Source organism: Diceros bicornis, chromosome 2 (genome assembly GCF_020826845.1).
Source record: "Diceros bicornis minor isolate mBicDic1 chromosome 2, mDicBic1.mat.cur, whole genome shotgun sequence".
Taxonomy (NCBI): domain Eukaryota; kingdom Metazoa; phylum Chordata; class Mammalia; order Perissodactyla; family Rhinocerotidae; genus Diceros; species Diceros bicornis.
Window position 1 is genome coordinate 40,912,062 of NC_080741.1, and position 25,647 is coordinate 40,937,708.

General features: G+C 53.7%; 1 protein-coding gene across 2 annotated transcripts; it reads right to left on the reverse strand.

Moving 5' to 3' along the window:
* Positions 1 to 95: 95 nt before the first annotated feature.
* Positions 96 to 23,463, reverse strand: PLCD1 (phospholipase C delta 1). Of its 2 annotated transcripts, none has more exons than XM_058555075.1 (15): positions 23,378 to 23,463; positions 14,703 to 14,867; positions 10,794 to 11,022; positions 4,459 to 4,588; positions 4,138 to 4,369; positions 3,312 to 3,513; positions 3,055 to 3,199; positions 2,827 to 2,976; positions 2,578 to 2,733; positions 2,181 to 2,340; positions 1,883 to 1,999; positions 1,305 to 1,483; positions 1,078 to 1,210; positions 852 to 1,001; positions 96 to 725 (listed from the first exon to the last, which is right to left on the reverse strand). In XM_058555075.1, exons 1-15 carry the CDS (start codon positions 23,409 to 23,411, stop codon positions 640 to 642), a joined length of 2,268 nt encoding a protein of 755 aa, XP_058411058.1. In that variant the 5' UTR covers positions 23,412 to 23,463; the 3' UTR covers positions 96 to 639. The 2 variants fall into 2 exon arrangements, with proteins under 2 accessions (XP_058411058.1, XP_058411054.1); XM_058555071.1 differs by lacking the exon at positions 23,378 to 23,463 and adding an exon at positions 18,597 to 18,817.
* Positions 23,464 to 25,647: the final 2,184 nt, after the last annotated feature.

The following is a 25,647-nucleotide window of genomic DNA, read 5'->3' on the forward strand; positions in this document are numbered from 1 at the left end:
TCCGGAACACACACACACACACACACACACACACACACACACACACACACGCTTTACAGGGATTTTCTGGTGTCCAAGTAAAGAGACCACAGGACTTAATCTTAAGGTTTTTATAAAAACCCTCAACCTAGGGGCCAGCCCGGTGGCATAGCAGTTAAGTTCGCGCATTCCACTTTGGTGGCCTAGGGTTCGGATCCTGGGCACGGACCTACTGACTGCTCATCAAGCCATGCTGACGTGGCGTCTCATATAGAAGAGCTGTAACTCTACAACTGTGATACACAACTATGCACTGGAGCTTTGGAGAGAAAAAAGAAAAAGAGGAAGTTTGGCAAGAGATGTTAGCACAAGGCCAAGCTTCCTCAAAAACAAAAAACAAAAAAACACCCTCAATCTAGGGCTGGCCAGAGGGCGGAGAGGGTTTCAGTGTTGTTCCTGACGGAATTGAGGACAGCTCCAGGGACTGGACCGGCTCCTGGGACCCCAAAGGGGCAGCAGCACAGACAAGACGTTAGAGCTGAAGGCAGGGTGGCACCTCTAGCTCTGAGGGAGAGGCTGGGAGAGCCATACCTGCCCTGCCCCTAGACGTGGACTGAGGGCCTGGCCCACTTGGGGCAGATCCCACCAGACCACCCAAGCCTAGTCCTGGAGGGACACCTTCACAAAGAGGGTGGCAGATGGGTGCTGGTCTCCATTCTTGGACAAGAGGCGGACGTGGCGGTATCCTGGCAGGCACAAAGGAAGAGTTCCGGTCACTCAGGGAGGATGCTTCAAGGGACAGCCGGACCCAGCCCAAGAGATGCCAGGCCCTGCCTCCCCCACCTTGGGCCCTCCCCTTGACAAACTCTTACCCTGCTTGAGACTGCTCAGAGGGATGGTGCTCTGGCCAATGAAGTCATTCTTGGAGGATGCATCATAATCCTCCACCACGAAGCGCACAAGGGCAAGCTCAGGCACAACCACCTCAAACTCAAACTCCGTGTCCCACCACGGGTTGAAACCTACAGGTACAGGCACCATGTCAACAGCATGGACACCAGCTCCAGTAGCTGGGCCCAGCCAAGGCCCAGCACGTACCGTTATTGGTGACTACAGCGGTCTGGCGGCTGGCCATGTCTCGGCCCACACCGTGGATCTCCACTGTCACCTTGGGGTCCACAATCGAATTCTTATTCTTGTTGACTTTTGGCAACTGCTGCCCTGAGATGACCTGAGGAAAAGTAGGGGACAATTAAGGGTTCAGGAATGGTAGTGAGGGGGAAGGGAGGCCCATGGGTACCTGTCCCTCCTGTGGCTAGCCATACCCTGACATTGAGCCTCTTCCGAGTCCACCAGGGCCCCTGAGCCAGGGAACGTGAGTTGAAGGTGGAGTTGAGGTCTCGCAGGAAGGCAGGCTTCAGTACATACCCACAGGCCCCGTTGTCCTGGAAGCGGCCCTGGTACACGTCCATCTCTGGCCCAGGTGTCTGGAAGTTCAGGGCCACTACAGGCAGGACAGAGCAGTCACAGGCTGTGGGCTGGCCTCGGGGGCCTTAGAGCCCAGCCTGCTCAGGGTATACTGAGGCCTAGAGTCACACGGGGAGGTAGAAGCAGGGTCCAGGATCACTCCAATGCCTACTGCCCTCCTGCCACCCTAACTGACCCAACACACCAACCTCAAGTTCCATTTCTGGTGCCAGAATTCAAAGGACTAGTATGCTAATAATGGGGTTTCAGAATTGTGACTTGCTAGTGGGGGGATATTTCCAAACTGAGATTACCAGCTCCTGAGCCCATAAATCTCTGTGTCTAGCCCTGCTTGGGTTCCCATAGGCTCCTGGCCCCTGGCCCTCTGGACTGAAACCTTCATCCAGGCCTCCTCCCAGCCCCAGCCAACCCATACCGATCTGGCAGCCCCCATTCCACATCTCCACGGGGCTGTAGTTGGAAGAGTCCGTTCTCCACCCAGCTGGGTAGATCCTGCTCAGGTGACCCACGTTGTGGCGGACAAAGCTGTTTCCTGAGGGGGGTGTGAGTTGGTCAGATGTGGTGGCCTCCTGGAGACCCCAAGCCCCTCCCCACCAGCTCTGTCTGGTAACAGCAGGGAGTCCCAACGCTGGGTGGTGGGAGCCAGGCCTGGCCCTGGCCAGCCCAGATGGTCAGACAGACAGACAGCACCCTCAGGGTGCCGATCAGCTCACCTGACTCTTGGAGCAGTCGGAGGGCGCGGTTCTCAGAGAAGGACGCCATCTCATAGAAAGCCTGCCCTGGGGTGCCAGGGTTGGAGAAGCCCGCAAAGTGGACGCTTTTGCAGTAAATGACCATATCGGAGAGCTCCTTCACTAGCCTGAGCTTGTCCTCCTGGGGGCCATGGGGAGGCCCGAGTTAGAGTCAGAGGTTGGGGGAGGTAGGCACTGAGAGAGCCAGAAACCCAGACACAGAGAGACAGAGATAGGGAGACAGACAGAGAGAGGGGGGCAGAGGGTCTGAGTGGCAGCCACAGAGAACTGAGATACAGCCAATATCCCACGAGGTGATGCGGGATGATGATGATGGGGGGGCCCCAGGGCTGCCCCCCCCCACTGCTCCCCCTTGAACCTTGGGCTTGTGCTGCACTCGGCTCCTCACTGCCTCATCCTCTATCTCCGCAGCCTCATCCTCGTCTGACACAGTGGCCTCAGGGCCGCCTTCTCCTCCGGGGGGCAGGAGCCCCCCAAGCTTCTTCCCCTTCAGCAAGATCTTCCCCTTCAGTTGCTAAGGATGGAGGGGCAGCTGGTCAAGACCAAGCTGGCCTCCCAGCCCGTCCACCTGCCCTCTCCTCTGGACACCCCCATCCCCACCGCACACCTCAGGGGAAGGCAGGCTGGTGGTGACCCCGTCGAGCGGCCGGTCCAACAGCATGGAGCCCAGGATGGTGCGCAGGTGTTGCGCCATCACCCGCTGCTGCTGGAGGCTGCAGTGATTCTCCAGGGACAGGATGACGGGGTAGGGGGACGCCTGGAGGCCCAAGGGCAGGTTAGGAGGAGTTGGACGCCCCTAGCAGCCTCCTCCTCTCCCCACCAGGGGTGCGCCCACCTTGAAGGCGTAGTCCCGGATGGCCCTGAGCACGTCGCAGAAGAGGATCTTGGAGGTGAAAGTGTAGCCATGGTAGATGACCGGCTCGAGGTTGGGCCCGTCCCAGCAGTCGAGCTCCAGGCAGCGGCAGCCTTTGCATAGCGCCCTGCGGGTAGGGGTGGTGGCTAGGCCCCTGGGGTCCCGCCCCGGCCTGCCCGGAGCCCCGCCCCCAGAAGCCCCGCCCCCAGACGCCCCCCTGACCCGGCCTAGGGCCCCACCGAATGTAGGCCTCGGTGCTGCTGGGCCCGGTGAGCTGGTCTTCCAGCAGGTAGGTGTTGTGTGAGGAGGACACCAGGTAGTGGCTGAGCGGGTGGCCCATGTCCTGGTAGACCCGCCGGTGCGCCAGGCTGAAGGCGCTGCCGTCGGCCGAGAGCAGGTACATGAGGAAGCCGTCCTTGGTCATCTGCCGCTGCGCCTTGGCTGGGAGGGGGAGGTCGGTGCCAGTCAGAGCCCTCAGCCAGCCAGCCACCTCCAGGGGACCTTCACTGCGCCACCGCTCTGGGAGGAGGAGCCTCCACTCCCCCTGCCTCCCTGTCCTGAGCTGGTCCTTGACAGCTCTCACAAGGGGGTAAGTTTGAGTCTCCTTACCAGACTTTGACTACCCCAGGGCGCGTCCCTGTCACCTCCTCCTCTGTCCCCACACTGTGAGGCCCCTTGATGGCAGGGCCTCATCGCATCCTTCTCTGTGCCTCCACACTGGAGCCCGTTCCAGAACAGGGCCCCGTCTTACGTCCCAAAGCTGAGCCCGGGATGGGCACAAATAAAGAAGATGGAAAAGCATCTGCTTCTCCAGCCTCCTCTCTCTCTCTATTTCCTGGAGGAGGTGTCCTCAAAACCCCCTGCAGGAGGAACCAAGAGAGGGGTAGTGATGCTGGAGCCCTGTCTCCCATCTGCCTGCTGTCACGGGACAGGCAAACACTGACCACGGCTCTGAGGTGCCCCCCCTTCCCTCCAGCTCCCTACTTTCGGGCTGCAGTCTCCCAGGGTCTCCCAGCCTAGTGGGGCCCTGGGACTGTAGGTCACAGGCCCTGGCCAGGCCCTCACCAGTCTCACTGGGCTCGTAGCGCTCAATGAGGGAGAGGGCCAGTGCAGGCCCCGCCGCCTCCTCCCGCTGCTGGTGCTGCAGGAATGTCACCAACTGATCCACTGACAGGGTCTCCCTGGAGCCCGCAGCCTCGGCGAAGGTGTGGTCAATCTCTTCCCGCTGGGTCAGCATCTTGTAGAAGGTCTCAATCTCTTCATCCTCCAGGGAGTCCGTCTGGGAGCGGTCACATTCCTGCAAAGCCAGGACAGCCAGGTGGGCAAGGCTCAGAGCAGGCCAAGGACCTAGTGCCGCGCAGACCCAGCCCTCACTTCCTGCCTCACCCTGAAGATCTTCCGGGCATAGCTGTCGTCCACCTGCATGTTGAGCTCTTTCAGGAAGTTCTGCAGCTCTTTGAAGCTCATCTTGTTGTCCTTGTTTTTGTCAGCTTTTCGCAAGCAAGAGTGGATCCAGCTGGGCAAGAAGTAAGGAAAGCCCAGGAGCCCTGGTACCCCCGAGGTCCCAGCCAGAGCCGTGGTTCAAGCCCAAGGTTAACTCCTGGGCCCATGTGGACCAAGACTACGTGTATCCACAGCTCCCTGCGGGCCTGACTTACTGCACATCTGCATTCCAGGGACAAGAGCTGGTGGCCTCTTTGGAGGAAATGTTACATCCTATTAAGGGGGTTTTTTCCTATTTGCTGGCTTTGAACCCTTTCAAATTTTGAAAGACATTTCTTGTCTCACTAGAAAAGGGTTCATTATAGATAATTTAGAAAATGCAGAAAAGTAAACAAACAAATCCCCCATAGTCCTACCACCCAGGGATAACTACTGTTAACATTGCAACGTATGTCCTTCTGGTTTTCAATGTGTAATTGTTAGCCAACGTGACTAAAGCACTTGAGGCTTATTTTATAGGAATCAGCAGATTTCAAGCCACTGATCAGAAGGTGGGGACATGCAAAAACAAAGCCTGGATCACGTTGTCACAACTGGGGCACTTAGGCCCCCTTCTCTCCCTTACCTCTGGCCTCTCTCCCCTCAGCCTTGACCTTGAGAACTAGAGAAGGAGGAGCTCCCCATTCCACGGAAAATAGAGAACTAACTCAGAATAAAGACAACGAGAGCTCATGGACACACTTAAAAAATGACAGGAGGTTTTTAGAAGAAATCACAAAGGAAACAACAACATAAATGATACCATATTAACTTTTTAAAATTCTGAGAACTAGGCCGGCCCTGTGGCTTAGCGGTTAAGTGCGTGTGCTCCGCTGCTGGCGGGCCGGGTTCAGATCCCGGGCGCGCACCGACGCACCACTTCTCCGGCCACGCTGGGGCCGCGTCCCACATACAGCAACTAGAAGGATGTGCAACTATGACATACAGCTATCTACTGGGGCTTTGGGGGAAAAGAAAATAAATAAATAAAATTATAAAATTCTGAGAACCAAATGAAAAAATAAAGTCGTCCATCTGACAGACTGGAGGAAGCATTTGCAGCAAAGGCTTTGAAGAATTATTTAAAAAGAAAACAGTATGATGACCTTAATAACTACATGTGGAAGGGATATAAATTGACCTTTTGCAAACATGACTAGTAATCAAAGATATTAAAATTTGAAAATGAGATGCAATTTCTTAAACTATAAAATTAGCAGTTTAAAAGTATATTACCCAGTGCAGGTAAGGGTGAGGTGAAATGGACACTCTCATCCATCACTTGGGCAAAGTAAAGTGGTACAAGCTTTAGGAAAGTGATGTAGGGATAGTTAAAGCTTTGAACTCTTATATCATTTGACTCAGTAACTCCACTTCTAGGAATTTATTGGTCAGGAAATACTCCTAAATACTGAAAGGCTTTATGAACATAGTTCTTTGCAATGTTATTTACAGTAGTGAAAGACAAAAAATAAATGTTCAATACTAGAGGAATGGATCACTAATTTATAGTGCATCCACTCAGTGGAATATTACAGTCAATAAAGCTGTTTATAGAGACTATACTAACAGGGAAATAATTATGACATAATGTTACACAGAGAATGGATACAAATGTATGATCTCTACTATTTTGGGCAAATGCATCATTAGGCAAATTGAAATGCAGAAAAAAAGATTTGGGGGAGAACCCAAATATTGGCAGTTCCTGGAGGAGGTGGGTTTGTGGGCCTTTAGAACTTCATTCTAATATATGCATATTTCCCAAATTTTATTTATATGTTTTATGTAAATATATGTATATATTTATATGAAAAAAATAATTATGGCAGAATGCCAGGTAAAAAAAATCCACTTGAGAGTGGTGCAGCCAAGGATGAGGTCCCTGTGCCGATTGCTAACCAGCAGGCTGGGATGGCATTATGATCTCAGGATGGGGTCAGGGAAGCAGGACCCTGCAGAGGGCACAAGATTGTCCAGGGAGAAGCCTGTGCAAAAGGAGTGACTATGATAAGAGTGCCACAGAATTGGGCTTTTAAAAAAGCTCAAAATCAGGCAGACACAGCCTTGAGAAAAGCACTTAGTCTTTGAAAGGCTAGAAAGACCACAGTATAGGAACCTAACAGGGCTCAAAATGTGTCCCCCAAAGAAGCTGGATATACACTAGCAATGAATACTCAGAAAATGAAATTAAGAAAATAATTCCAGGGCCGGCCCCGTGGCTTAGTGGTTAAGTGCACGCGCTCCGCTACTGGCGGCCTGGGTTTGGATCCCAGGCGCGCACCGACGCACTGCTTCTCCGGCTATGCTGAGGCCGCGTCCCACATACAGCAACTAGAAGGATGTGCAACTATGACATACAACTATCTACTGGGGCTTTGGGGGGTGGGGGGGGAAAGCAAGAGGATTGGCAATAGATGTTAGCTCAGAGCCGGTCTTCCTCAGCAAAAAGAGGAGGATTAGCATGGATGTTAGCTTAGGGCTGATCTTCCTCACAAAATAATAATAATAATAAATCCATATAATAGCATCAAAATGAATAAAAATACTTTGGAATAAATTTTTTTTCAATGTATAACTTACACTCTGAAAACCACAAAACATTATTTAAAGAAGTTAAAGAAGATCTAAATAAATGGAAAGATACCCCATATTTACACATAAGAAGACTTGATATTGTTAAACTTGATATTGTTGAAATTGACCTACAGATTCAACACATCCCTATCACAATCATGCTGGCTTCTCTGCAGAAACTGACAAGCTGATCCGAAAATTCAAATGGAAATTCAAGGGACCCAGAATAGTCAAAACAATCTTGGAAAAAAAACAACAAATTTGGAGGACTCACACTTAGTGATTTCAAAACTTACTACAGGGGCCAGCCCAGTGGCATAATGGTTGGGTTCTCATGCTCTACTTTGGTGGCCTGGAGTTCGTGGGTTCAAATCCTGGGCGCAGACCTGCACACCACTCATCAAGCCAGGCTGTGGTGGCGTCCCATATACAAAATAGAGGAAGATGAGTACAGATGTTAGCTCAGGGCCGATCTTCCTCACAAAAAAACAAAACAAAACAAAAAAAAAACAACTTACTACAAAGTTACAGTAACCAAAATGTTATGGTACTGGTGCAAGGATAGACGTATAGATAAATGAAATAGAATTAAGGGTCACAAAATTAACCCTCATATTAGGGTCAATTGATTTTTGACAAGAGTATAAAGACAATTCAAGGACAAAAGAATAGTCTTTTGAACAAATGATGCTGGAACAACTGTATATCCACATGCAAAAAAATGAAGTTGGAACCCCACATCACATCAAACACAAAAACTAACTGAAAATGGGTCAAAGACCTAAGTGTAAGAGCTAAAACTATTGAACTCTTAGAAGAAAATATAAGAGTAAATGTTTGTGACTTTGGGTTAGGCAAAGTCTTCTTAGACTTTTTAACCCAAAAAACACAAGCAACAAAAGCAAAAAGTAGATGAATTAGACTTCACCAAAACTAAAAACTTTTGTGCTTCAAAGAATACTACCAAGAAAAAGAAAAGAACCTAGAAAATGGGAGAAACTATTTGCAAAACATGTATCTGACAAGAGACTTTTATCTAGAATATATAGATACAACTGAATAATAAAAAGACAAATAACCCAATTAAAAATGGGCCAGGGATCTGAACAGAAATCTCCGGAGAAGATATACAAAAGCACATTAAAAAATGCTCAACATCGTTAATCATTAGAGAAATGCAAATCAAAACCACAATAAGATACCTATCAAAAAAAACCCAAAACAAAACAGAAAATAACAAGTGGAGGCAAGTGAGGATGTGGAGAAATTAGAACCTTGCATACTGTTAGTAGGAATGTAAAATGATGCAGATGCTATGGAAAACAGTATGGTTGTTCCTCAAAAAGTTGAAAAGAAAATTACCATATGATCTAGGATCCACTTCTAGGTATATACCCAAAAGAATTGAAAGTAGGAACTCAAAGAGATATTTGTATACTCACGTTCATAGCAGCATTATTCACAATAGCCAAAAGGTGGAAGCAACCCAAGTGTCCATTAATGAATGAATGAATAAACAATATGTGGTATATACATACAATGAATATTGTTCAGACTTAAAAAGGAAGGAAATCCTGCAATATGCTACAATATGGACGAACCTTGAGGAAATTATACTAAGTGAAATAAGCCAGTCGCAAAAAGACAAATACTGTATGATTCCACTTATATGAGGTACCTAGAGTAGTCAAAATCACAGAGACAGAAAGTAGAATGGTGGTTGCCAGGGATTGGGTCTAGGGGAGTGGAGGTGGCAGAATGAGTTGTTTAATGGGTATAGAGTTTCAGTTTTACAAGATAAAAAGAGTTCTGGGGATTGGTTGCACGATAATGTGAATGTACTTAATACTACTGAACTATATACACTTTAAAAATGGTTAAAACGGTAAATTCTATGTTATGTATATTACCACAATTAAAAATTAAAATTAAAATAAGTAGATCAAAAACAAAAAAAGAGCTTAACAACAACAACGAAAAATAGGGAAAGGATCTGAATAGATAGTTCTCCAAAGAAGATATACAAATGGCCAATAAACACGTGTAAAGATGCTCAACATCATTAGCTATCAAGGAAATGCAAATCCAACCCAAAATGAGATAGCACTTCAAACTCACAAGGGTGGCTATAATTAAAAAGACAGATAATAATAAGTATTAGCAAAAATGTGAAAAATTGGAACCCTCATACACTGCTGGTGGGAATGTAAATTTCCTCTTTGGAAAACAGTTTGGCAGTTCCTCAAAAGGTTAAACATAGAGTTACTATAAGACTCAGAAATTCTAGTATATACTCAAGAGAAATGAAAACGTATGTCCACACAAAAACTTATACACAAATGTTCATAGCAGCATTATTCACAAAAGCCCAAAAGTGGAAACACAAATGTCCATCAACTGTTGAACGGATAAGTAAAATGTGGAATAACCATACAATGGAATAGTATTAGGCAATAAGAAAGGAATGAAGTACTGATACATGCTACATCATGGATGACTCTTAAAAACATGATGCTAAGTGAAAGAAGCCAGTTACATAAGACTGTATGATCCCATTTATATGAAATGTCCAGAAAAGGCAAATGTATAGAAACAGAAAGTAGATCAGTGGTTGTCTAGGGCTGGGAGTTTGTGGGGAATGGGAAGTGACAAATGTTATAGGGTTTCTTTTTGGGGTGATAAAATATTCTAAAATTAATTGTGGTGATGGTTGCATAACTCTGTGAATATACTAAAAAGCATTGACTTGTACACTTTGTCAGTGAATTATGTGGTATGTGAATTATATCAATAAAGCTGTCATGCAAAAAACAAGAGCTGGAGCTGGTTCTGCCCTAATCCTGTGAACGAGAAGGCTGACCACTTTGAATCATAGACTGGTGTGTTGTTTTGACCCTAGATTTTGAAGTGAATTTGTTTTAAGCCTGCAGGCTGGCTGTACACCAAGCCTGGGAGAACTTGATCACTCCCCAAAGAATGGCACAGGAGTTACCATGGCCTCCCAAATTCCCAGAAAGAAAAAATGTAGGTAACTCTAGGAAACATGATTACAATGTCCAAGACTAGGTCTCCCATTGAAGCAGGCTGCTCTCCTCAGCCTCCCAAGTCCATGCTGGTTACAGAAGAGGGAAGAGGGGACATCAGGGGGCTGCAGAGCTGTCTGGTCCTTGGATCAGAGTAGACCAAAGAAGGCTCCAAATACATTCCCTGCTTCCCTTTTGCTATCGACTGAATTGTGTTTCCCCAAAATTTATATGTTGAGGCCCTAACCCCCAATATGATGGTATTTGGGGATGTGGCCTTGGGAGGTTTACATGAGATCATGAGGTGGCGCCCTCATGATGGAATTAGTGCCCTTATAAGAAGAGACACCAGAGACCTGTCTCTCTCTCTTTCTGTCATGTGAGGACAAAGTGAGAAGGCAGCTGTCAACAAGCCAGGAAAGGTGCTCCCCCCAGAACCCAACCATGCCACACCCTGATCTTGGTCTTCCAACCTCCAGAACTGTGAGAAAATTAATTTCTCTTCTTTAAGCACCCCCAGTCTGTGCTATTTTGGTATAATGGCCCAAGCTATGTATCTTCCATACCCAGGTTGCCCTGGGGACAACCACAGCCAGTATCCACAGGCTGGGCCAGGACCCACTGCCACCAAAAGGATACTGCCGCAGCTTCTGCTGCTGGTCCATGGAGCCTGAGTGCTGGATGATCTTGTGCAGACCCTGCACCCAGTGCTGGGCGTCAGTTGGCGATGGGGCAATGAGGTCTAAGGTGTTGCGCTGGTCCTTGAAGACAATGGAGAAGCAGCGGTCCTCGGGCACATCATGGGCAAACTTCTCCAGGCCCTCCGTGCGGTGCCCCATCCGCACCTCCTGAATGTCCTCGATGGAGACTGCAAGAAAGGGATGGAGGTACAGAGAGAGGCATGAGGCCAGCCCCTGCTTCTGACATTGCCAAGGCCACAATGGAGGGGGCACAGCTTAGAGACAGAGCCGGGGCTGGAGCTCAGGCCTTGATCTGGAGAGAAAGGAGAGGAGTAGGAGGACAGACAAGGCAGAACTAAAAGGAGGAAGGAAGACAGACTGAGGTGGAGAAGGACTGAGAGAGACAGCTGTAGTGGGCAGAGTGGAAACACACAGGGAGTGACAGAGCAAGAGGGACTGACTTTAGCGGGGAAGGGCACCCGGGACCCTAGACCTGCTGTTTCTGTGCTAGGAGAGAGCAGGGCCCCTGGGAGAGGACTGGGCAGGGCAGGGCTCTTAGAGAAAGATGGGGAGAGACCATTCTGGAGCTTGGGGCCTGTGACAGAGAGGAGGCCACACACCATCCCAATCATACTTGACTTTGGACCCGTCCTCCACTCAGACAGCCATGAGAGCCTCCAGGCCCCTCTCCTGACTGTTCAGGAGACTGGAGCCACCCTCAGTCAGCCCTGGCCCTGGGGTCTGGGGGCAGAGGGCCAGAGACAGAAGGAGAAGTGCTTGTGTCAGAGGGTAGGCAGCGCCTTGCCCTGCGTGTGTCAGTATGTGTCCTGACCTCAGGGAGCCCCTCACCAAGGAGGGTGCAGGAAGACTCTGCCTTCCAGGGCCCCATGAGGCAGACTGGAGGGTGCCCCTTGGGGTCTGAGAGATTACATCATTCTGCCCTTGGGAGTCAGGGGGAGGGCCCTCCTGTCACAGTCCAGCCTTCCAAGCTTCAGGGGGCAGCAAGGCCCTGCCTGCCTGTCCCTCACTCCCAATGTGCCCTCCCTGGCCTGGCTGGGAGCCAGTTGCACCAGCTAGGCTCATGCTGGGCCACCCAACATCAGGGTCCAGACTCTGCCCCTGCCCCCACCACCACCATCTTGAGCCATCCACATCCATCTATCCTGGGTCCTAGACAAGCTCTGGCTGGAAGCCCACCTGTCCCTCCTGGTGCCTACCCTGAGTGCCCAGGGACCTCCTAGCTACTACAGGCCACATGTGTGTGGCATGTGCCCAGCCCGGGCAGTGGGCTCTGAGGAGTGGGACATATGTGAGCCCTGGGCCATCTAGGGGGCAGGGAGATCCCGGCTTAATCCCTCTGCCCACAGCCTCCTGTGTCCCGCCAGGCCCCACACCAGCTGCAGCTGACCCCAGCTGGGAGTGAAAACAGGAAGCTTGAGCCTGGAGCTCCCAGGCCAGCACTCCACCCGCACCAGAGAGAAAGTCCAGATGGCTTCTCTGCTGATAATACCTTGTCTGCCTCTGGAAAGACTAGTTGGCTAGTGGTGGCAGGATCAGGGGAGACTTAGGGAGCAGAGGCAGAGACAACTGGGTAGGGGGCTGCTCCACTCCTCCCTCACCTGGCCTCCGTTTCCCCTGAGGGTAGAGCGCAGTTGAGAACAGTCTTACTTGCCCAGAAAAGGGAAGCAGCCAACAGGCATGCTCAGCCCAAGACCTGTCGCAGTGTCTCTGACATGGAAGAGAGCCTCTTCTGCCCACAGTCTTCACCTGAGCACACCTGGCACCTGACCCCAGACCTGGCATCCCTACAGCTCCTCCTGTCAGGGTGCAGGCCCCTCACTCATGCCCCTTCCTCATTCTCGCCTCTGTACTTTGCTCACACTGCCTGGGATGCTCTTCCTGCCCTGGTGCTCACAGCCGTCCCAGTACGAGGTTCTCATCTCACCAGCGCAGGTCTGGAAAGGCCTGAGTCTCCTACTCCTGTCTGCCCCCACACCCAGCGCCCACCGAGTGCCAGGCACTATGTACTGGCTGGCCCATACACTCCCAGGGATCCCTAGGGCTCAGGGTGTATGATGCCCCGTTCCCACGGTGCCGCCACCCGCCAGCATCTAACAGGAAACCCCATATCAGGGCAGAGCTCTGTGAAGGAGCCTGGCTGGTGCCACAGACAGAGACAAAGTCTGGATCACGCCTGTGCTGCGTGGTAGACACGCTCTGAGGGTGGCTTTCTGAGAGCACTTCAGGCTCCACCCTCTCCGACCCTGCCCTGCCCCGCTCAGGAACCTTCCATGGCCCACAGCCCCAAGGCCCCAGCCCGGCTCTCCCCATCGACCCTGCTCCCATCCTGCCTCACCTCTGGCCCTGCCACAGGCCAGCAGGCCATACCTTCTCAGGTTTCTGTCCAGTGTCCTGAGGCCTGACAGACCCTTCCTGGGGCACCCTCAGTGGGCTGGCCCTCCCCTTCCTTCTGCCCCCCTCCTACCTGGGGCTTGTCACCTGTGTCTGGTTTAATTTCCCGCAGACCTGCCAGTGGGCTGACCCTGCCTGCTCCCCACAGCCAAGAGGAGGTGAATGGGCGAGGGATTTCCAGGGGTCGGGGCTGTATGAAATCCAGCTGCAGTGATCTCTCTGCACTGTCCAATACAGCAGCCACCAGCCACATGTGGCTATTTAAATATAGAGTAGTTAAGGGGCCAGCCCGGTGGCGTAGTGGTTAAGTTCGCACCCTCCGCTTTGGCAGCCTGGGGTTTGCAGGTTCAGATCCCAGGCATGGACCTACACACTGCTCATCAAGCCATGCTGTGTCAGCATCCCACATGTGAAAAAAAAAAAGAGGAAGATTGGCAATAGATGTTAGCTCAGAGCTGCTCTTCCTCACCAAAAAATAAATAAATATAAATCAGTTAAAATTCAATAAAATTAAGAGCTCAGTTCCTCAGTCACAGTAGCTACGTTTCAAGTGCTCAGTGGCCACAGGTGGCTAGTGGCTACCGTATCGCACAGCACAGATATAGAACATTTTCATTGACACAGAAAGTTCTTTTGGATAGCATTTTCCCCACTAAGTAAAGGGACAGAGTGAACCTCCCATTTTACAGAATTTTTAGGGTATTCCTGTGCTAAAGGGCAGCAGTCAGCAGAGCTTTCTCTCTAAGGCCTTGGAGAGGGCACTCTCCATTTGCAGGCACAAGCCTTCAATTCCTGGACCTTTTCTGAAGCTTCTGGAAAGCCCTCGACCCACACTCGTAAGGCCTGCCCAGCCAAGGCCTCCCTCTGTGTATCCCAGCCCTGCTCCACCCCAACATCCCTGCTATGGCTCAGCCCCAGGGAGGAGCTGCCTCCTGTGGCCCCACCTCACATCCTGATCATTCCTACCCGGAAGGGCCTTATCTGCCCCCGGACTTTGGGCCTGGCTCTTGGCCTCCACACACCTGGAGTCCTAGTCTGCTCACCTCCCTCCCTCCCACAACTGAGCGGATACCTGTGAGTTCAGACAACGCTGTCCAGCTCCCTCCCTACTTCTCAGCCTGGCTTTCCCCTTCTGTGGTTATAGTTATGTAGTTATGTACCTCTACCCCCGAAAGTCTTGAGCATCTCCATCTGTGGTCCTTGGTCCACCACTGCCCTCTCCGGCCCAGACTAGAGCTCAGTTTCCCTATCAGTGATTTCACTGACTCCTCTCCCTGACTCTGGAAAGCTTCGATTTCCCATCTGGTCCTGATCACATGACTGACCTATGCCCCACCAGGATGGGCCTCAGTTTCCCTATCTGTGGTCCTGGTCCATGATTGACCTCCATCCCAGCCAACATCAGTTTCCCCATCCAAGCACATAGCCTCCTAACCCATGGCTCCAGGGCACTCACACATCTGGGACTCTGCGGTCCGCATGACCTTGCGGGACTCCTGCCAGATGGTCTTGCAGTCTTCCTGCAACTTGTAGAAGCGCTCCCTCCGCCATGAGCTGGACTTCACCTTCAGGAGCTGGCTGCCCTTTAGCAGTGCCTGTATGTCCTTGTCATCCTGTAGGCCTAGGAGACAGAGCTGGTAAGATACCACCTCCTCCAGGTCCCTGCTGCCCCCAGCCCCACGCTGGCCACGCCCACCTCTGGACCCTCTCAGAGCCCACTTCTCACCAGCCTCATCCTCAGCTCTCTGTTTACTTCTCCCTCCTTCACCCATGCTCCAACCTGTCCTGCCTCCTCCAGGACGTCATCTCTGATTGCCAGCTGAAGCCATGCAAACCTTAGGACACTTGCCCACTCAAGGCCACACTTTATACACTGTGACCTGCCACCCACAGCTGAATGGACAAAAGGAGGGCAGCTAATCCAAGATCACATGGTTCTTAGAGGACAAGACCCGTAGGAAGCAGCCTGGCTCTGAAAAAGGAGGTGGGCTCCTCCTGGTCACACTTAGGGAGCAGAGTGACCTGAAGGAAGCTGGGTCCAAAGGATCAGGCAGAGCAGGAAAGAAAAGGGGCAGAACAGATGGAGATGGACTCCAGAGCATCACGAGCCCAGCAGCTCCCCAACTCCACGGGCTGCAGAATCACCTGTGCCTGGGTTCAGGTCCCCCTCCTGACCAACTGTGTGACCTGGGCAAGTGACTTCATGTTGCGGGGCCTCTGCTCTCCTGTCTGTAAACTGAGGATAAAAATAGCATCTACCTCAAAGGAAAGTGCTAAGGTTGAATGAGATGATGCACGAATCTGGGGAGGTCCTGATGTAATAGCAGTTGTAGTTCTTGGTGTCAACACTGTGGTTGCTGTGGGACCCTGTGCCCATCCCTGCCACCCTCACCCCTACTGCACCTACCCCTGACTTGGACTGGCTTGAGCGGGTCTCTGATCCTCGCCCCCAGACAAGACAGAGGAGCCCACTGTGGCCTGTGTTTGGCCTGCTGGGATGCCCCTGCTCCTCCCTGCCTGCTCCATCTCTGAGTGTCCTGGGTCTGGGACCCCTCAGGGTACAGCAGTCCTAAGGCACAGGGCAGCCCTTTCAGCCCACAGCAAAGACCAGAACCCTGGCTGCTTGGCCCCCTCCTGCCCAGCTCACTTGCTGCTCTCAGAGACCCAGGCTGGCCTGAGGCATGGGCTGCCAAAGATACGATGCCCTTTGTCCTACCAGGCCCAAGCAGGAGGCACCAAAGGGGCACCAGACCTGGCTTCCCAGGAGCCTTCACCTTCAAGCAAACCCTGTACCAACTGTGATCAAGGAGAGACCCCCCCACCTTAATGACCCATCAATGTAATAGAGAGACAGATACATCTATATCCATATCTGTATCTATATCTGTATTTATATATATATCACCCTAACCACTTGCAGTCCAGCAGCCAGCTCTGTTCACAGCCAGTTGGCCATCTCACCTCACGTCTGTCACCAAAACTAAAACTAAACATGTAGCTTCAGCAATCTTTATCCTTCTGCTCCAGCAAAGTAGTGCCATTAGGGACCATGTGTGTCCAGTCTGAGGGCCCTGTGCCTAGACCTATAGGCTTTTCTTTTCTGAGCCCAGATCCCCAGCCCCTGATAGCCTCTCCCACTTTATCCATGCCAGCCTACCCCATATACCCACAGGACCTACAGAACCTTCTGGACCACTTCCCCAGGTCTCAGCCACCCACATCATCTCTATCCCTCCCCAGTTTCCTGCCTCCAGTGGGGACAGAGCCTAGTACTAACACCCACTGCCTTATGGCTTTAGGCAACGGCCTTCCTCTCTGTGTCTCTGTTCACCCTTCAGCACTGGGTGAGAACAGTGTCGGAGGAGTTGTCGCTAGGTCATTCCCCTACCTTTGTCCCAAGTCTCTCCACCACTTCCAGGAGACCCTTCTACCTTAGTGTGAGCAGTTCCCCTTCAGCCCCAGGGGACGCCCAGTGGAGGAGAAGAGGACTCCTGCGGGATATCCTAAACTGTTGGCTGTGTCTGTGGGGCTCACAGGAAGAGGAAGGGACCTCTTCCCCAGGCTGCCAGAGGAGCCACCTCAGCCTCTGCTGGGGATTCCATTGTCCTTTCTGAGGCTGAGGTGCAACTGGGAGGGACATCTCCTTACCCTCTGCCTGCACCCCACCCCCAAACTGGGCACACAGGAGGGCAAGCCACTGCTGACAGCACAGATGGGAATGGGGGGAGGGGGTCAGAAAGTACAAGGTAAGCCCCACCCTCTGGCTCTGGAAAACACCGTGAGGAGATAACATGTTCATCCTGTCCTGGAGCCAGGCTGTGGCCCTGTCTGCGGTCAGGCAGAGATAAGTCCCCTGGCTGCCGACATGGCTTCCGGAACGCGGACCTCCGTCCCAAGGTGGGCCTTGATAACAGCCACCGTCCTCGGGGCCAGTGGGAAACCTGGGCAAGCACCTCCATCTCAGAGCCTCATTTGAGGCCCTTTTGTTTCTGAGACTTCTGGGCTACCCACCCTACCTTAGCACCCAGAAAGTCTATGGGCACCCCTCGCCCAGCCTCACTCACTCAGCTGGAGTACCTTCTCTGCCTGTGGAAGGGCAGTGCAGAGAGATCTCTGAGCTCAGGGGCCCCTGGGTTGACCCTGCAGCCTCAACAACCTGCCCAGGCTAGCCGCACACATGGGGAGGAGTGCGGAGGGTGCTGCAGGTCCTAATAGGATGCTGAGGGGGGATGCCAGGAGTCCGGCCCATGTACCTAGGGTGATGCATAATGGAGACAAACTGGGCCGATGACCCACAGCAATACACAACTACACAAAGATCTAGTCATACACTGCCACACATAACCTCGAAGAGACAATGAGCCACACAGTGACACACCTTGTCACATGGAGTCACACAGTCACACAACATACTGCGAGAACATCATCATCATAAAGATAATAATAGCATCTACCATAATAGTAATAGTTAATATTTGAATAAGATACTACTCCTAGCCATGTATGTAATCCCTCCAACAACCCTATGAGGAAGATATTATCATTATTCTCATTTTACAGATGAGGAAATCGAGGCTCAAGGAAGTCACATGGTGGAGTCAGGACTCAGAAGCCTGCCTGCAGGGTCATTGCTAGGAAACAGTACCTTATGCAGCCACCACTCAGGGGCACACTGCCACAAGGAGAAGCGTCCGAAAATCCACATAACACACACACCACAACACAGAATGAAGAATCACTCAGTCACCTGGGTCACCCACTGTCACATCTGTCACCCACAGTCATACAGAGTGCACGGCATCACACTGCATCACACACTGTCACACTGGTGCCACAATGTCACACACTTGGTTACACAGCATTACATACCATCATTGCTGCACAGTGGCTCCAAGTACCACCCGAGTGACAGAATCACCACTGGGTCACACCGGGTCATCCACTGTCACACTTGTCATATACAGGCATGCATATTTACACAGCATCACACTGGACCACACACCATCTCACAGATCATCTCATTGGCTTACACAGTCATACCAGTTACACCCCGGGCCACGTATCCAGTGGTGCCTCGTAAATTTATAAACAGGAGGAGTCAGGGGTGGCAAGGGGCGAGGAGCTTTGGAGGGGCTGAGGTAGATGAGAAGGGCTAACCAATCCCCCAGTACTTACCCCACGTGCCACCCCTGCAAACACAGCCCCCTGGGTCACACACTCACAGAAGTACTAAACAAGAACAATCGAAGGATCGAGGGCAGGACCCAGAGCTCAGGAACAAATAGTCTGCGTCCTGCCCCAGGTGCCTTCCCAGTTTCCGCAAATCTCGGGTGCTCCCTGCATCCCTTACCCAGCCTCTGCCCATTGAGTGCCGCTACTTTGAGGCTCTGCTCCTGCAGGTAGAGGTCTCTGGAGCGGCTCCGCCTCCGGACCCCCAGGCACTGCATGACGCTCCGCAGTGCCCCTGCCGCCCGCCAAGCTTGGCTCGGGACAGTGCAGCAGCCTCCAGAAGTCAGCCAAGGCGGTGAGCAGGGGCGGAGTCCAAGCGTGGAGGGGCGGAGCTAGAACCCAGGAGGAGGGGCCGGGCCCAGAGGGACGGGTTCTCGGCCCTGGGGGCGGGGCGAGAGAGACATCCAGGCTGAAAGGGAGGGAACCAGACTCTGGGAGGCGGGGCCAGTCCCGGGGGGGCGGGACCGATGACCTGAGAAGTACGCCTCGGCAGAATATAGGCGGAGAGAGGAGGAGCCAGAAGCCAGGATGCGAGGCGCCCCGGAGGAGGAGCCAGGACCCGGAGGCGGAGTGGGACAAATCCATAACCCGGGAAGCAGATCAGTGGCGAAACACAGCCCAGAAAGCAGATCGAGGGCGGAACCAGAGCCAAAGAGGTGGGGAGGGGGAGGAGCGGGGTCTGGGAGGCGACGTGGAGCCAGAGCCTTATCCAGGAAGCCGGCCGGGGGCGGAGCCAGGGCCCCGTCGGCGAACCCGGGGAGGGTCCCTCACTGGGATGGCGGTGTTCGGGCGGAGAGGGGCGGAACCTCGACTTTGGAGGCGGTGTGGGGGCGGAGTCCGACCAGGGGACGGAGCCTGAGCCACGAATTCTAAACATCAGCTGGGGTCCTGGTGGAAGACCGGATGGCTGGGCGAGATTGAGCTGAGGAGGAGCGTCCCAGAGCGCCGCCGCCTGGGCTGCAGACTCCACCGGAGGACGGGCTGGGGCGGGGCCAGGCGGAGCCGGGGATGGAGCCTGGGCCAGACAACGGAGCCCGCCAAATATTTTACCCCAATTTCTCAATGAATTCATTGTGACTCGGCTGGCTGTTGCCTCACTTGTCAACCTCAGGCAGGCCTGTTTCCTTCTCTCAGTTTCCCCACCTGAGTGGGATAATCTCCAAGGTTCCGAATGCGCATGGAATTCTTGGAAAAATGCTGATCTTATAATGAGTCTATTAACGCAGGCTTGCTTTGATAAATAGATGAGAACGATTGCAACTTTCTACAAAACTGTACTGCCAGTGTGCTCGGGAACAGTGGGACCTTTCATGGAAGTTACAACTTCCCTTTCATTCACCCAGCAATGATGTATTAAGCCCCTACTGTGTGCCAAGGTCAGGACGCCACCCAGAGGCCTGATTCACTCCTCTCTTTTACTCTCTGCCTCTGAAGTTCCTCCACTGGCTTCCCTGCAGCTCCAGTTACCAGCATTGACAGTGAGTCACAGACAGAGCCAGTTATTAGCACAGACAAGCACAGCAATAATAATAATAATAAACTGAACCGCAGAGTGACTTGCCTAAAGTCACACCACAGAGAATAAATCATGAGAACGTGTGTTAGTGTAGATGAGCTGAAATATGGGCACAGACAAGTTGTTCTTCATTTGGAAAGGAGGGGAGCAGAGTATAAGGGGAACTTCTGTGTTAAAGAAAACATTCAAAGGTTTTTCACTGGAGGACCAAGGTTAGAATCACATCTGAATATAATTTGCTTGCTTTGAATTCCTATGCATTTTATTTTATGCATTTAAAAATATGATCCTGAGAAGGGGTCCACAGGCTTCACCTGACTGCCAAAGTAGACTATGGCACAAAAAAGTTAAGATCAGTGTGTGTCTGTGCAGTGTGGGCCTGGAATCCCAAGAACAAACAGCTTTGAAACATAATTGAGGTGGGTAAGGGGCTGGCCACCCCAACCTGCTGTGATGGCTCTGGAACCATTATCTCTTGGGGGTACTGGCTTTTTAGCTAACCTAGCGCTCCTGTGCCCATTAGTGCTTTATCTTTAACTCACAAATAGGTATTGCAATCCCATGGATGAGAAAACAGGCCCAGAGAGGCAAAGGGACTTGCTCAGTATCACAGTGTAAGCAGAGGCAAAGCTAGGACTGGAGCCCAGGTCTCCTGGGGCCAAGATGAGGCCTCTCCTCCAGCCTGCCTTCCACTTTTACAAATGCCAGTTCTTACAGTGGGGCAGGAGGGATCAGGTGTAGGAAAAATTAGTGGAGGTGGGTGTGTTCAGTGAGGGCAGGGCCCTGGGAGGTAGTGTCCTTTCGGGCACATCTGAGGACCTGCTGGAGAAGCCAGTGCAGGCCTGGCCAGAATGGAGAGTGCAGAGGAAGTGAGTTAGATGGAGGCCAGGGCCCTGGAACATCAGTCTGAGTGCTTCAGAGACACCAGAAGGAGCCCCTTGATTCTTGAGCCCAGTTCTGGTCTAATTTTTTCCTGGCTAAGGACTACCTTATGGTGGCCCCTCATTTCCCAAAGAACTAGCAGCAACTCACAGGGCATGGTCACTTGGGGGGTGGGCCTCCTGCAGGACCATAGCACCTGCTGGGTACCAGGCACTGTTCTAATTGCCTTATAGGTATTACCTCATTCAATCCTCACAACAACCCTGTGAGGTAAGTAGTGTTCTTATCCTCCATTTTACAGATGAGGAAACTGAGGCACAATGAAATCAAAGGATTTGTCTGAGATGAAAAAGCCAAGACTTGACCTCGGGTGGTTTGCCTCCAGAATCCATGCCTGTATACCACACTGCCTCTGCATGCATGTGGGGCAAGGACAGAAGGGGCATCTCATATCTAAGTGGGCCCCATAGTCCCCCAGCCAATGGAGGGGACCTTTCTGCAGCAGACCCCCAACTGCCCAAGCCAGATAGTGTGGTCCTGCAGCATATGTCCAGTGCTGTGGGACCCGAAATATGAAAGGGGTGCAGACTCTCCAAAGGAAGTGCAGACAACCTGGAACAGCACAGGGCACAGTGATCACCCCCTCCCACCACCAATTCTCCTTGACAGGTTCTTGATTCCCCATCTGGTTTGCAGGGGGAACAAAAGGCAAACTAAGGGAGGTAATTTGGGGTGATGAGCTAGAAGTGGCAGGGCCTTCAGGGAAAGAGCTTGGGGTTGCAGTGTTGATGCCAGCCCCGCAGGAAGGGCTGGACAGAGTCAGCATTCAGGAGGCACGTCTCAGACAGGATGGGCCAGGGCGGCCAAGTCCATGCCACAGGACTGGGAGGTGCTGTCTGAGCCTCCACGCAGCTTCCTCTCCAGGGAAGATACCAGGGCTGCCAAGGGAGAGAGACTGGACAAAGGCACAGAGGCCGAGGATGGAGCTCATTCCAACAGGAGCTGAGGCTGCAGCCATCCCAGAGGTGACCAGAAGGTTTTTAGGGGGTCTGTGTGTAAGGCAGGCGTGGAAGAGGTAGCAGTCTGCAGGGTAAACAGCAGTAGCTAAAGGATGATGAGAGAGAAAGCAGAGGTCTCCACTGTGGTCCTCTGACCTGCCCAGCCTCCCTTCCTGCCAGTCTGACAGGAGCATTAAGGACACCTCTGGCCTGAGGAGAGAACAGGGAGCATTGGAAGGGGCAGGGATCCCATGACCCAGCTGGACGAGGTTGCCTTGAGGAGCCCAGGCTATTGGTATGAAGGTAACAGCTCTGGGCACTGAGCAGGTCTCTCTGGGCCATGGGGACCAGGTCTGGGCCAACTGGGAAACACGAGACAGACTGGGGGCTGGCTGATAGGAACATCTGCGTCCCTCTGAATTCCAGGGGGTCTCTGGTGGACAGCTGAAGGGCTCTGCCTTTCTCTTTCCCATCTATTATCTCCATGTATGGTTTCGATGGATAAGTGGTGGGCCTAAAGTCTCCAACCCCAAGGGTACTAGAAAACAGAGGGAGATGTGGTGGAGCAGTGATTGGTGTGAGAGGGGCAGGGTGTGCTGAGCCGGCAGATGATCTGGGGGACAGAAGGGCAAGGCCCCCCTAAGAGTGAGTGAGTTCCCAGGCTGGAGCAAAGAGATGTCAGGTCCAGGTAGGGGGTCCTGTACAGCTGGAAGACCTCCAGGCCCTGCAGTGGGGAGCCCACAGCTGCTCTCTCCTGGAGGGACAGCAATGGGGCAAGGAGCTGGCCCAGACTCTGTTTCGTCCAAGGAGACAGAGCTCGGCTGGACAAAGGGTGGAACCGCAGGCAGTTCGAGCTGGTACTTGGCTCTGTCCGGCCAGGAGGGTGCGCAGATGGGGGGATCGGGCTGCTCCTCCCAGACTGGGCATCGCAGACTACGATTTCTGCGCTGGGCAGTTACCGCGGCACAGCCTGACCTTGGCCAACCTTGCACACCTCCTCGCCCCACCCCCCTATCCCCCCACGCCGCCACACCCACGCGGCCTGACGCGGTCCAGGCACGCCAGGGCTTTGGAGAACCTCTCCCGGCGGCCCGGACAGGGCGGGGAGAACTTGGTCGTTCGTGGATGCTGGTTCCTTCCCTCCTTGGCCACTCTGTGCGCACTGGACCATGGAGCCCAGCCTTCGGTGATCAGAATAAGGGGGAGCCCCCGAGGCTGGGGGTGCCAGGAGGTAGTCTTCAAGGAAGTCTTCAGACCCGCATCCCTCTCCTTCTCCCCGGCCGGATCTGGGGGACAAGCCTGGAAACGCCCAGGGTCGTGCCCAGCAGCCCCACCCCGGGAGTCCTGGGCCGAGATTTCCCCAATGCGACAAAAGGGCCGAGGGGCGGGCCCGGGGCGGGGCGGAGGGCAGCCGAAGGAGCTGGGGGTCCCCCGCTCAGGGCCGGGAACGGCTTTCTGGGGGGTCGGCCCCTGCAGGGTCTCCCCGCGCGCCAGCCGGGCACTTACCGTGCAGGGTCAGGAAGTCCCGGCCCGAGTCCATGCCCGGCGGCGGGGCGGCGGGAGGGGGCGCCGCGGGACACACGTGCGCCGGACAGCGCCGGCGGCCTCGGGTCCGAGCGGAGCGCAGTGGAGAAACCCGAATGACTGTGGTGGGAGGAGGCCGGAGGTGGGCCCGGGACACCGTCCCTCCCGCCGCCCGCCTGCGCCCCCGCCCCCTGGGCCCGCCAACCCGCGTCTCTCCCCGCCCCCTCCTCGGGAGCGGGGAAGGAGGGAGGGCGGAGGTGGCGGCCGAGGAGCCCGGCCATCCTTGGCCGCGGCCGGTAGGCGCGTCCCGGCCAGAAATAGCCAGATTTCTCCCGCTTCCTCCGCTGCCGCTGCCACCCACAGGCCGCCGGCCCTGTCATTACCGCGGGTGGCCCGGCCCCACGCCCTGCCTGTGGGCACCTCACTGGGGTTGGGGTGATGCTCAAAAGACTCCGGCGTCACCCCGGGGAAGGGACCGCGTAACGCCCGACGCCAAGTCGGGCTGCTGTGAAACGAAGCCTCGGCGTCCCGGCGTCCAGCCGCAGCTCCCTGGATGTCTGCCTTCCTGTCTGCAAAATGGGTGCACAGGCACGGGTTAGGAGGTCCTCAGAGAGGAATGCCTGGACCTTGTCCAGAGGAGAGTCCCCTCCCCTCTCGCTGGGAAGTTTCTAAGCCCAGCAGGGCTTTTGCGGGGGGAGGGGCAGGTGGGGAAAGCTTACAGTAAGTGGGTGCAGGGAGTCCAGTTTGAGCCCTTCACACCCCAAATCCCTGGCGATTTGTGCAGCAGAGTGGGAGACAGGATCTGGGGTGGGGTGACATCTCTAGGGTCCCTTCTTTGGGTGGCATCCCAAGGAGCTGTCAGCACAAGAGACCCCTAGGTGGACCCCCCACTCCCATCCTCAACTCTGGAATCCAGACACCCTCTTTATAGCATACCCAGAGACCCCCAGGGAGAGTCCAGCAATCCCTGCTTCCCACCACCCTTTGGGAGAGCCCCTTGGGAGAGCTGGGCTCTGAGTGTGGGAAAGCCCCCAGAGAGCCTGCTGGGATTTGGGGGGTGGTGCTGGGCCCACCAGTGAAACACCCAGGCCTCCTGGGCTGATAAAGCCAGCGTGAGACTCTGGCAGAAGCCAGTTGGACCCCTCCTGGAGGAGGAGGCCTGGCTCACCCTAAATCCTCCCCTTCCCAGCACCACCAGGCCTAGGTGGCCTTGAATACCTCAGGAAGGAATGTCAGTTGGCTGGAGGGCAGGTCTCCCAGTGCTGAGGGTTGAATGGGTCAGGATTTCAGGACTTTGGAGAGCCCCCCTCCCAAAGGGGGGCCTCCCTTCACAGAGGGGGCCGGCCTTCATCTGGTACTCATTCCAGTCCTGTCTTGCTGCAGTAGGAGCACTCCTTGCCCCTGGCAGGCCTGTCAAAGCCCTCCTCAGTTTCCCTTCCGCTCAGGGATGAGCAAGTCCATACTGGAGGCTTCACTTTGGATCCCCAGCCTGGGGGTGTGGAGGATGAGGGAGTCCTTTCTCTGCCCTCATCTCTCTCCTCTCTCTTCCAGGCCTGCCCTCTGGGGGCCTCCTCTGGCCTTGGGGCCTAGTACCAGGACCTCTGATGTCTCTGGGGGCCTGCAAGCCCCTCTACTTAGCAAATCAGGCCTCCTCAAGCTGTGCCCCTCTTCCCAGGCAGAGACACAATGAAATTCTGACACCAGCAGTTGACTTGGCTTCATCTCAAGCATCATTCCTATTTATTCATGTCACCTCCCAGCTCTGAGCCCCAGGCCCCAAACCAGGTCATTATCTGGTACTGTCACCTTTCCCTCTACCATGATGCTTCTGGTGGGGGCTGCCGCCAGGCTCTTCTTTTGCACACTGAAACCCACCTCTTCTGGCCTTTGGCCCAGACAGAGGAGCTGAAGCCGCCTCCCTGGCCTGGGGTTGTTGGGCAGGATGGGCAGGATGGGCTGACTCAGAGTTGGCACATGCAACCACGTTCTGCCAGAAAAGAGGGCTGGGCCACGCCCTGCTCAGAGAACCCAGGCTGCTGCTCTGACCTGTGGGTCAGCCAGCCCTCCAGTACTTTCCTCTCCTCCCTCTCCCTCACAGGCTGGGAGGCACTCTGCTTGCATCTGCTGAGTGTAAGCCTATGTGGCGAGGAGACTGTGTGTCTGTGTGTGGAGGGGCTGGGGGCCCCAGCAAGAGGCTTTGTACCAAACCACAAAGTTCTTGGATTCTGCTCCCTCTGCCCTAAACAACCAGG